The following is a 12,397-nucleotide window of genomic DNA, read 5'->3' on the forward strand; positions in this document are numbered from 1 at the left end:
GCGGCCGCGGTGCCCGCGGAACCGTCTCCGGAGCCAGTCCTGCCACCCCCGATGCTCACTGTGGTTGCTGCTGGGACGGTGGTGCCGGCGACCAGCCTCTCCCTTTGTGGGGAAGGTGGTCCAGCTCGGCTGGTAACAGCCGCTGCTGCAAGAGTCACTACTGTCAAACTCAGTGTCATTCTGGGACACGGCATTTTTCACGGGTGGTCGGGAGTTTCTCACTGGGGGTTGGAATGCCTGCTTCCCCCCGCACACCTTGGCGGCGTGGGGGAGGGGGTTCCCGAAGGCTCTGCCTCCGGCCCCGAGCCCAAAGCGGGGGTGGTGCCGAGGGGCAGAAAGTGGGAGCAGTGGCATTTGTATTGCAGGGCAAAGAGAAACAGTGCAAAGTGAGCATTGCTCATTTGCTTTAGGGTCAGGACAATCCCAGATCCAAGATCGACATCCCTGGGAAACCTTCTGTCCCACAGCTGCCGGTGTGCACCGGTGGTGCTGGGGGGATGAAGCATTGGGTCACACCTGCACTTGCAGCATGGTCACACTGGGTTTTGAGAACACAGAGCCCGCCTCACTGGCTGGGTCTGGGTGTTTGGCTCGTTTTCCTGGGCCAGGGCCTCCGCCCCAGTTGCTGTTGGGGTTGGAAACTTTGCTTCCCCCACCTGGACCTGGACCACCGGCCTGTGGGCCGGGTTTGGATTCCCTGGTCCAACCACCGGGCCCAGGGCCCCCGCAGGGCCCTAGAGGCCACTGCTGCTGCTGCTGCTCTTTCTGAAACGTTGGGAAAAAAAATTATATTAAGAAAAGTTGAAAGAGCAGGCAGCTCAAAAGCATTGAAAAGCCAAAAACTTTAGCCTCAGCCCAAGTGGTTCAATTAAGGGCATTTCAGAAATTTTTAAAAAATTGTTTGATAACTGTCAATGGATTTTTGATAATTATTGATGGGTTTTTTCTTTAGCAGTTCTTTGTTTCAACTTTCTGCAAACCTCTTTCAGGACAAAAAGGACTTTCAGAGATGTCAAAGAGGAACATCTTCAGTCCATGGACACTTTCTCCTGAATCTCAACTGTTTGGACTTGAAATAATGGACATTCTTTGCATGGATTTTTGCATTTTCTTATATTGTAAGATTGTCTTAGTGATATAATAGAATTTGATATTCTACAGGTGAAGGATTTCTTTGATCATTCCACATCAGCAGTGATTGAGGCTTCGATTGGTAACAGATAAACCTCATGATGAGTGTTTGTTCTCTCTTCTGCAAGAGCGTATCAGAGGAATTTACAAACACCATTTTTCTTTTTAATTAATTATATAAAGAAGGGTGAAATGTAGTTATGATATTTTATGAAAATCCATGTGGGAAAGGGACAGTCTGATTTATTTGACTTCATGGATCCCATGGCCTGGAACATCAGACCCACATGTGTGTAAGGTTTTAGTTGACAGCATACAATGTACCCTGATGCCGTCGAGATATGTAGGGGCAGAATCTTTTGCTGTTTCCAGGGTGACAGCTGACTGTAATGGAAGCTGTAGTGGGCCTGACTGGGAATGAATGGCAAAAACACCCAGCTGTACTGGTCCAGAGACCCTGTGTATCATTGGCATAGATTACCTTAGGAGAGGGTATTTTGAGGACCCAAAAGGGCATCTTTGGGCTTTTGGTGTCTACAGAGCTGCTGTGGAGACAGAGGAAATTGGACAGCTGAACACCTTGCCTGGTCTCTCAGAGGACCCTTCTGCTGTGGGACTTCTGAGAGTCAAAAAACAATAGGTATTGGTCACTACCACCACACAACGTACCCTTGACAGTAGCGCAACAAACAGTGACACCATGATTTGTTGTAGCATGGTGTCCCTGGCTGGGTAATAATTAGCATTGACTCCATGATTCCAGAAGGCTGATCAATTGCTTTATTATTCTATACTTATTAAGAAAAACATATCCCTTACAGACAGTCATATACAAGTGGACCCTATTGGTTCTTGAATCCAAATACCATCACCATTGGCCAATTAATAAATCTCCCTTTGGTAAACAAATCTCCATAACACATTCTAGATGTTCACAACAATGGGTGCAGCAAGTGAAGATAAGAATTGTTTCTCATTCTTTTCTCTGATCTTCTCACAGCCTTCCCCAGGACAATGCCTGGGAAAGTTGTGCCTGCTGCTCTCTGTGACCAGAGAGCGGCTGCCACAATGATTCCCCATTCATGAAATGAGTAGTCTCCAGAGAGCCAGGGAGCATCAACAAGCCACGCTTACCCTTTAATAGTCCTGTATGGCCAGTGCATAAGTCCCTTGGAGAGTGGACACCACTTCTGAGTGCTGCTGTGCTGGGCATGCTGGAACTTCACTATGAACTGGAGTCCAAGGCAGCAAAATGGTGTCACTTTTTACATTGCTAATGCATTTTTCTCCATTCCTTTAGCAGAAAAGTGCAGGAAACAATCTGATGTTACATGGAGGGGTGTCTACTACACCTGAAACGGACTGCTCCGGGACTTGAAATAGCCCCACTATTTGCCATGTACTGATCCAGACTGAACTGAAAAAGGGCAAGGCTCCAGAACATTTGCAACACATTGATGGCATCATTCTGTGGGGTTACACAGCAGAGGAAGTTTTTGATAAAGGCAAGAAGATAATCCAGGTCCTCCTGAAGGCCAGCTGTGCCATTGAGCAGAGTAAGGTCAATCGACCTGCCCAGGAAATTCAGATTTTAGGAGTGAAATGGCAAGTTGAGTGTTGTCAGGTTCCAATGGAAGTAGGCAAAAAACCAGCAGCTATGCCCCCACAAACCAGCAAGAAGGAAACACAGGCTTTCCTAGCTTATATAGGTTGTTGGAGGATGTATTTTTTAGATTTTAGTTAGATTGTAAGACCTCTCTATCAAGTGAAGAAGAATGATTTTAAGCATGGTCCTGAACAACAACAAGCTTTTGAACCGATCAAACAAAAGACTGCTCTTGCAGTAGCCCTTGGGCCAGTCAAGACAGGATAAGATGTGAAAAGTGTGCTCTATACCGCAGCTGGGAAGAATGGTCTTTCCTGAAGTGTCTGGCAAAAGGTATCTGGGGAGACCTGAGGACAAGCCCTAAGGTTCCAGAGTCAGGAATCCAAGGCCTACTACACCCCTACTGAAAAAGAGATCCTGGCAGCTTATGAAGGGGTTTGAGCTGCTTCAGAAGTGATTGACATCAAAGCACAGCTCCTCCTGGCACCTCAACTGCCAGTGCTGGGTTGGACATCCAAAGAATATTTCACACATGCCACTGACGCTTCATGGAGTGAGTCATGCTGATCACATGGCTAGCTTGAATAGGAAACCCCAATTGTTCAGGGATTTTGGAAGTCAGCGCAAACTGGCCTGTAGGCAAAAATTCTATATTAACATCAGAGAAGCAGGAGGAGAAGGTGACATGCTGAGGAGGTCTCACTATATAATCAGCACCAGAAAATGAAAGCAATATGCTCTCTTCACCAACAGTTCCTGCTGTATTGTAGGGATACATTGAAAACAGAAAGCTGCTGTATGGAGTCCTATGTGACAAGTTGCAGAAGCTATTGAGGGACAAGGTGGATCAAATCAGGTCACAGAGCTGAAGGGCATCCAGTTGGCTTTAGGTATCACTGAATGAGAGAAATGGCCAGCACTCTACCTGTACACTGACTCAGGGATGGTGGCAAGTGCTCTGTGGGGGTGTCTGTTCCAGTGGAAAAGGATTAATTGGTAGCATAGAAGTAAACCTATTTGGGCTGTTGAATTATATCAAGACATTGCTGCCTGGATAGAGAAGTTGGCTGCAAAAGTACCTCATGTAGACGCACACATACTGAAGAGTCAGGGTACTGAAGAATGTTGCAACAACAGGTGGATCAAGCTGCCAAGATTAAAGTGTCTCATGTGGATCTGGACTGGGAACATAAGGGTGAATTATTTCTGGCTTGGTGGGCCCATGACACCTCAGATTATTTGGGAAGAGATGCAACATACAGATGGGCTTGTGATTGAGGGGTGGATTTAATAATGGGCTTTATCTCTCAGGTTATCCATAACTGTGAAATGTGCTGCAGTCAAGCAGGACAAGCAGGTAAAGCCCCTGTGGTATGGGGGACAATGGTCAAAATATAAATATGAGGAGGTCTGGCAGATCGATTGCATCACACTCTGGCAAACCCACCAAGGCAAGCACTGGAGATGTACCTTGTGCCTCACGCCACTGCCAGCAGCACCATCTTGGTTTTGAAAAGCAAGTCCTGTGGAGACATGCCACCCTAGAAAGAAGTGAGTTGGACAAGGGAACTGATTTCAAAAATTGCCTCATAGACACCTGGACCAGACAGAGTGGTATGGAGTGGGTGTATCATACTCTTTATCATGCACCAGCCTCTGGGAAAACAGAACATTACAATGGACTGGTAAAACCACATTGAAAACAATGGATGGTGAGACCTTCAAACATTGGGATGCAGCAGAGGCCACCTGGTAAGTTAACACAAGAACTCTACCAATTGAGCTGGCCCTGCCCAATCAAAACCTCCACATACTGCAGGAGGGAATAAAGACCCTGTGGTGCATGAGGAATATGTTAGGCAAGACAGTTTGAATAAGTTCTACTTCAAGCAAAGGCAAACCCATTCATGAGATTGTTTTTACTCAGGGACCTGGATGCACTTGGTGTGTAATGTAGAGGTACAGGGAAAATGTGGTGTGTACTTCAAGGGGACTTGATTTTTGGGTGAGAACAGTAATATTAAATTGTATAATGTCAGTTGCTGAATGACACTGCCATTGTATGTCATAACTGCCATAAACAGTGAGAATGGACTGCTCCAGATACACCAGTTATGAGCTCCTGATGCAGCTTGCAGCCACCCAACAGCACAAAAGCACACCAGCTCTTCTGCCCTAGAAGACTCCTAGGACAGATGGAAGTCACAGTCATGAACTGAATGAACTCAGCAGACAACATGGAGGGATTACGCCGGTGGCTATGGAAATGATACCTGTGCTTGTGTGTGTGTGTGTATGTACATATATATATATGTGTGTGTGTGTGTGTGTGTGTAGATGGAAGGTGTGGGTTTTAGGCATGATGTAGATGGCATAGAATAAGGGGTGGATAATATCCTGGTCCTGTTCAGGACAGTTTTAATTTTTGCTATAGCTGGAAGGGGCATGGCTAGGACACAGAGGTTATTATTCTATACCACCTTGTGTCATTTTTTTGGGATGGGGAATGGCTTCCTTCTGGTTTGGATTGCATGGTGGAAGAAGCAGTTGGGCACTGTTGGGGATTCTCTGGGGGGGAGGTTTGAGCAATTGTATATGACTCAGTCATTTGTTGTTTTTGTTTTTTCTTGTACAGTCTGTTATTAGTATTGTCTTACTTTTCATTGTCTTATTTCACTGCTGTTTTCAGTAAATTGTTTTTATCTCAGTCTGTCATCTTTATCTTTTGTGCCTCCAATTCTCTTCAGCCTGCTGCTGGGGTGAAAGGGAGAGGGTGTGGTCGAGTGGTGTGTGGTTTGAAGTGTTTCAGTGGGAACATTGAATTGAGGAATACCATTCCTAAACCACAACAGTGTCTTTGGTATCAGATAATTTTTAAAATTTTACCTCCCCATTCAGTTCTGTATATTGTTCCTTTGTTCTTTCACTGAAAAATGGAGAAACACTTCTTAAATATACTGTTATAAATTGGTATACTCTGAAAGTTTGAGAGAGTTTCAAATTAAGGACATTTTGTTAGTTTTTGAAGGACTGTGGTGCCTAAGGAAATGGAATAGATCACAGCCTAAATCAGACTGAGATAAACTCAGTATCTCTCAAATCAGATTTTAGAACGGAAAAAGAGCATGTAGCTTTTCAGTAATGCATCATTTAAAAAGAGATAATCTTCCCTAATCTCATGCTATTATTTGAGATAAATCTGAGCAAACCAGTGTCTTTTTCAACATTTCAGTATTTCCTAAACAAAGATTTCAGTTTTGAATATTTTTAATTATGTATAAGCAAAATCTTCAGTGGTATCAGACAAAAATAATGATCTGTAAGATGCTCCACCTCCAATTCCAAAAGGTTTAACTAAGGTTTTGAAATGCATTTTTGTTTGTTTATTTGTTTTTAAAAGGTAAATATCCTTTCTTGCCTTAGATTTCAGGAATTTGTTAACATTATGTGAATAGCATGTGGTGATACAGAACAGATGCACTTGTTGAAAAGCTGCACTGACATCTGCAAATGCATATAGGAATTCTCCAACACATTACAGTGGCTTGCATTAATTCTTGATTATGGCATCAAAAGGTAGTGAAGTCAGAATTCAAAGTTATGCTTAGACTTCATTGAAAGTTTATTATGCATACTGAGCACTAAAAGATATTTTTAGTCTATGGATATAGAGGTAAAATATTACTGATTCTAACAGAGAACAGATTTTCATTAAAAATTACAATTCTCTGTAGGTAAGTTCTTTAGGGCAAAAATTAAGTTAATTTTAACTTAATTAAAGTTAGATTAAATCCAAGGCTGGTACTTTGAATTAGAAAGTAGAAAGAAGGAGGAACTCCCTGTCTCATGCAGCATTATTGTAAATAAGATTATGTAAAAGACAGTACATTTTGAGTAAATCCATCAACTGTGTAAAGCCCAAATTTAAATTATGGATGAATGTATATATACTTAAAGATGCTCTTTTCAAGTGTTTTTGCTCACATAATGCAATTACATGGAATTATCACAGTTACTTTCATACCAATTCTACATTTTGGAGCAGGTTAATGTGAGAAATAGATTTTCAGAGACCCATGAGGGGTAGTTTTAGATGATTAGCTTTAAAGCATCTACATCATAGTGTGACAAAAAGCTGATAGGCCAAGAAACACTTACAGTGTATTGTAATTATGAAATAGTAGGCTTCTGATTGTGATGGCATGAGTTATAACATCTGTATAGTCTCAACCTTCTCAGCAGACTGAAAATAAAATAAAAATTTTTAAAACACCTCTCAGTTGCCCCATCTCTAGATGATAAAGAAAAAAAAATCCCAACTATTTAGTTCTAATATCTCTTATCAGGGCTCTCTAATTCCATTCCTGTCCATTTTTAACTTCTAGGCAAACTTGCCTTTTTCATCCTTTATGATGGTGTTTTGTCTTTACAGAGTTGCTTAGCATGCTGGAGATTGAGCACTTGTTTATTGACTCAAGCAGTCAAACTGTTACTCATACCTTACCTTTTGGTAATTTAAGTAGTCAAGTCATGCTGGCAGTTGTGTTGGACTAAAAGGAAGTAGATCCCTTTAACAGGGGTGTATACACAACTAGTGCATGTAAAGCACTGTCTAAAGAAAGAAGCAAATACTATTTTGCCTGGTATTGCCAATATACTGTAGGGGATTTTCTTAAAACAAACTAACAAACAACCTCCTCGCTTTCTGATGAAATAGGGATTATATGCATAGAGAGTCACCCAGCCCTTATAATGGTTTAGGAATATGTGATTTGCATACAGAATACTTGACAAGAAAACATTTCTGGTATATGGGCTGAAATATTTCAGAAGTTGTCCTGTGTGCCAGGTATATGGTGAGTACTGATTAACTTCTGGAATTTAGGATATCATGAGGTTACTATAATGAAGGCTAGATAGTAACATCTTATGTTAGATTTTTCAAATTCTGTATTGAGAAGAATTTCATTACCATGTTTTAACCCCAACTTTCAGAAGCATCCTTCGTAAGCTCTTACATTTTTCTTGCATTATTTCATTTGAGTAACCATATGCTCTTCAGTTGTTTGGTGTTTTCTATCTAGGATGCTTTTCTTATTCTGACTTTAATAAAAGTGATATTTGTTTTCTTTTTAATGCATTTCAGTAATATCTGCTTTATCATAAAATCCTGATATAATTAGGATAGTATAACAAAATTTCCAGTCCTGTAACTAAGATTGCCAAAATTTTTACATATTCCTGTAAGTATGCTGACTGCCTTTGTATGACAGTAGAGCCAGAGAATTAGTAGGTAAAATATCCATAGGTTTTGTCTAACGGAAGCTGGTGTTAGAGAATGGGTATGGTGTTCACTTTTAGCTACTGAAATTCATACTAGATGTTTTTGCAGAGTTCTTGTTCTAGCCAAGGTGTGAAAACTACTGTCAACTTCCTGCAGTAGTTTAAAATAAGATCCTATCATTAGAGCAGGTTTTTTACAAGTCCTAAAATAGATATAATCAGCTTGTAGTCTTGCTTTGAAAAGTCCTCATATACTTCAGTTATTTTGAAAAGGGTGTACTGAAATTAATTAACTTGGTAGGGAAGAAGTCTTTATACAGCTCAGCATTTCAATGTTGTGCACAAATTGTGTGCAATATCACAGATATTGTGATTCTGGCTCATAACCTACTGATGGGTGACTGATAATGATGAAAATAGTGATTATTATTTTTTACATATCCAGAAGTATCCTGTCTTGCCTTGGGCCTGTGTAATCTTAAAGGATTGAATAACACATACCCTGCTTGTTCCAACATCAGAGGTGTCTACAATAATTGTCTTGTGGCTGCTTTAATTAGCAACTAAAATATACACATTTGTTCAGAATTGTAAGAAAATACTATCTGACATAAAACGTTGCTCTGTCTTTCTAGATAAAGTGTTATCACAAAAAATATAGGTCAGCTACTCGTGATGTGATTTTTCGCCTTCAGTTTCACACTGGAGCTATTCAAGGACATGGCTTGGTGTTTGGCAAAGAAGATCTGGATAATGCCAACAAAGGTACTTGTCTTCTGTGGTTGGTTGGATGTGTGTATGTGTGGGCGTGCAAACATATGCATGTGATGATCTTCTTCAGCACTCATTTTCAAAAGGATTCTTTTTCTTTTTTCCCTTACTTATTTCTGGGGAAAGGGTGACTGCTTTGAGTTAGTTAAATTGTAGTGTGTAATACCAGTAAAACTCTAATGACAGGAAAAGCTCTTCAAGCAAGTTAACTTGTCAGAATAATTCAGATACTCCTACACAGTCCTTATCACGTTCTCCCTCATTTAAATGGTGACTCTCTATGTCACCATTGAAGGAAATAAGATGAGCTAAATAATTCTCTTATCTGGCTAGTGAAAACAGTCGTAACGTCTGATAATGTGTTTGTGACATAGTCTGAGTCTTTTAATATGCTTCAGAATGTCAAAGAATGGACACAGTTTTCAGACACACTTGAAAATGTGTCACACTAGTCCTCATATTTTCCAAATCATATCGTCAGTTTTATTGTGTTTATATGCAGGATTGGAACTTCCTCAGCCCATGTTACTAGCAAACTAAAATCAAGGATATTTTCCTGCAGCATGCAGCATAAGGATACCAAAAGTTTTGTGGTCAAGTATTGTGGTTTAGGCAATATGGGGAACAATTTTAATTTTCCTGGGTGTGTTTTCTTTATAAGCCACGTCTGTCTACTGCCTAGAGAGGGGTTAGGAACTGTACATCTCTTCTACTTTGACTGCTCTAGAAAGCAAGCAAAACTCCAGCTGGCATTTATGTGGTCTTTTCCGGAGAATGTGTGGCACAAAGAATATGGCTTTTAAAACTAGATCACTAACCTGCAAGTGGGAAGGGAAGAGTGATGAGGGCATGTATAGATAGCTGTAGAGAATCCTGATTTCTGAGTGAGCTGAAACTGTTCTCCTGGGAAACATCTTGCTGAATTCCTGTCCTTTGTTCTCAGATGACCGTTTCCCTGACTACAGCAAGGTGGAATTAGTGTTTTCAGGAACTCCAGAGAAAATTCAAGGTGAGCATAGAGAACCAAAAATATGCCTAATTTGAAAATAAATCATACTGAAATACACTTTTAAAAAAAAAAAAAAAGTAGTTTTTCCTATTTTCTCCACTTCTCTTGTAAAAAATCTGAAATTTTACTTTTTCATTAAAATATATTAGTTACTGGTTTAAATTTGGAAAAGTTAATAAAGACTCTGCATTTATATCAGCATAGAAGTCACCAGATTTTATTTTAAAGCTATACCAGAACACTTGCTACACCATGTAGAAAATATTCATGTATCTGTGTAAAACATAGATAGTAGGTGGTTTGGCTCAGCATAAGTGACAGCAGTGGCCTATCCCATAACCTCTTTTGGATGTTGTCATAATTGATTATGTTTGCAGTATTGAAGTTTGGACTGTCTTCAGCTTAGCATAAAGAGATACAGCTGTAGTTTTCTTGGAAATGCTTCTGCTTTGAAGTTGGTTTGTAGGGTATTCTGCATGCTTCCAAAATTCTGTTTAAATATGTTTAAGATTATGTGATAATTCTTACTTGCAGTAAGAATTTAAGATTATGCAAATCATTGCAGCTTAATTCTGTTAATGAATGTGTTCTTAGTCATTTTACGGTGTCCCAAAAAGTATGGATTCTGCATAAGACTGATTGAAAACCAAATGCTCTTAACTCTCTGTCTCATACGTATTCCATTCAGTGTCCTTACTGTCCTGTGAATTGCATGTTTTCCTCTTTTTTTTTCCACATGAGTTTGATAATCTAGAAAATTAAGGCCATAGCCACTAAGAAGTTGGATTCTGTCCAACTGAGCACAAAAATCTCACTTAACCTGTTTGAAAGCCATAAAAGGAAACCAGTTTTATAAATGAATTTGTCTAGCTTGTTCTAAATATTTCTGGATAGTAAATGTTTGAAGATAGGCCAGTTAACATGTCTAAAAAAGGACCAAAATTTTTTTCAAGTTTCCCTTCCTTAGATGATAGATGAGAGGTGTGGATTTTTAGTAGGCTTCAAGCTGTTGAAAAATAAGGTTCTAAGTAATTGGATATTTGTATTTGGTTTTTGTCTGAGGAATTAACTGGCTAGGAAGAGCAGCTCACCTTTCTTACTCAACAAGTTATATTTTTTTAAGAAGAAGTCTATGCAGTGGTCTGGGAAGACGTTGAAAAATTCTTTAACTTTAGCACAGTAGTATATGATCCCTATATAGTGGTTAATGCTTAGTTTTGCACCATACAGTGCTTAATACAAATATCAGAAATAAATATGACCTTTTGTTAATTCTCTACATCTGTGACTAACAAGTCTTGTGCCAGTTAATGCTTCCTTATTTACTTCTATTAGTGATTAATATGTACTAGTAGAGACCTTAGTTTTGAGAACAAGGATCATCCATCTCAGAACAAAGAATGACATTATGACATTACCACAAGTTTGAAATACTCTCAAAGAGAAAAGATTAATCAGAAAATCTGGAACCATATCGAAATGAGTCCACAGAAATAAGTAGCATATATGCATGTATTCAGGAAATGTGATGACTATGTATTTGTTTCAGGAATATAAGCTGGTCTGTTAGGTTACTGGGAGTACCTGTTTTGAGGAGAAATCCCCATGCAATCAACACTGCTAGTAATGTTGGCTTTCTAACCTATGAATTGATTGGAGAGTATATTTCCTGGTTTTTGGTGTCACCTTGAAATACTTACCTGCAAAATGAGTTTTCCATGTCTGAAAATATAATAGAATTGTAGAATAACTACAGGATATCTCTAGTCCATCCTCCTGCTGAAACAAGGCTCATTTGTAAGATCAGACCAGTTTCCCTCAAGCTTTGTCCAGTCAAATAATGAAAAACTTCAAGGACTGAGATATCACAGCCTCAGTGGATGGGCTATTTAAATGTCTGACTGTCATCATTGTGGAATTATTTTTTCTTACATTGACTCTAAATTTATCTAGATTCAATCTATTCAAATTATTTTCAAACATTCTTTTCCTTCTGCCTTGCTCCAAACTGGCTTTCTCCTCTACAGCCTTCAGGAGGCTGCTGTCAGCTCCTTGTCAAGACCATCTCATCTCCAGACTGAAGAAGCCCTGACCCTTCAGCCTTCCCTCACAGGGAAAGTCTTTCAGTCCTGAGCACCCTGGTCATGCTCCCCTGAATTTGCTTCAATTTATTAATATAATTCTTGTATTCTGTAGCTTGAAGCTGGACAAAGTGTTCTAGAACATAACTGACTGTGATATTTTTAAGAAAGAATGCAGTTGCCAAGAATATAAGATTCCTGAATATTTAATAATAAAGTTTATAGTCTGCCTTGTGACAAATGTCATCACAGAAACTCTCTATAGATGGCTTTTTCCAGGCTGCATATAAAGGTACAGGACCATAGCATTCTTGTCCTAATTGTAACTATTTTTGTTTTAAATGTCACAGTATGTGTATAATACTGTTGCTTTAGAAAATTTTACAGTAGGACTTGCTTTGTAGACACAGACAAAGGTTTGATCACTGAGGATTTCTTTGTTCCCTAATCTAGACAGAAAAGACAATCTGTTTGATTTGTATCAGTATCAAAGCCAAGTTCAAGGTCATGAATTCT

General features: G+C 39.7%; 1 protein-coding gene across 13 annotated transcripts in view; it reads left to right on the forward strand.

The window, feature by feature from the left end:
* TNS3 (tensin 3) overlaps window positions 1-12,397 on the forward strand; it is a 202,319-nt gene that overhangs the window by 113,515 nt on the left and 76,407 nt on the right. For all 13 annotated transcript variants that reach the window (XM_038127953.1, XM_038127947.1, XM_038127943.1 and 10 more), the window contains 2 exons: window positions 8,656-8,785; window positions 9,735-9,800. In XM_038127953.1, coding sequence (XP_037983881.1) covers window positions 8,656-8,785; window positions 9,735-9,800 — 196 coding nt within the window. The remainder of the gene's footprint in view (window positions 1-8,655; window positions 8,786-9,734; window positions 9,801-12,397) is intronic.

The sequence above is a fragment of the Motacilla alba genome, chromosome 2 (genome assembly GCF_015832195.1).
Source record: "Motacilla alba alba isolate MOTALB_02 chromosome 2, Motacilla_alba_V1.0_pri, whole genome shotgun sequence".
Taxonomy (NCBI): domain Eukaryota; kingdom Metazoa; phylum Chordata; class Aves; order Passeriformes; family Motacillidae; genus Motacilla; species Motacilla alba.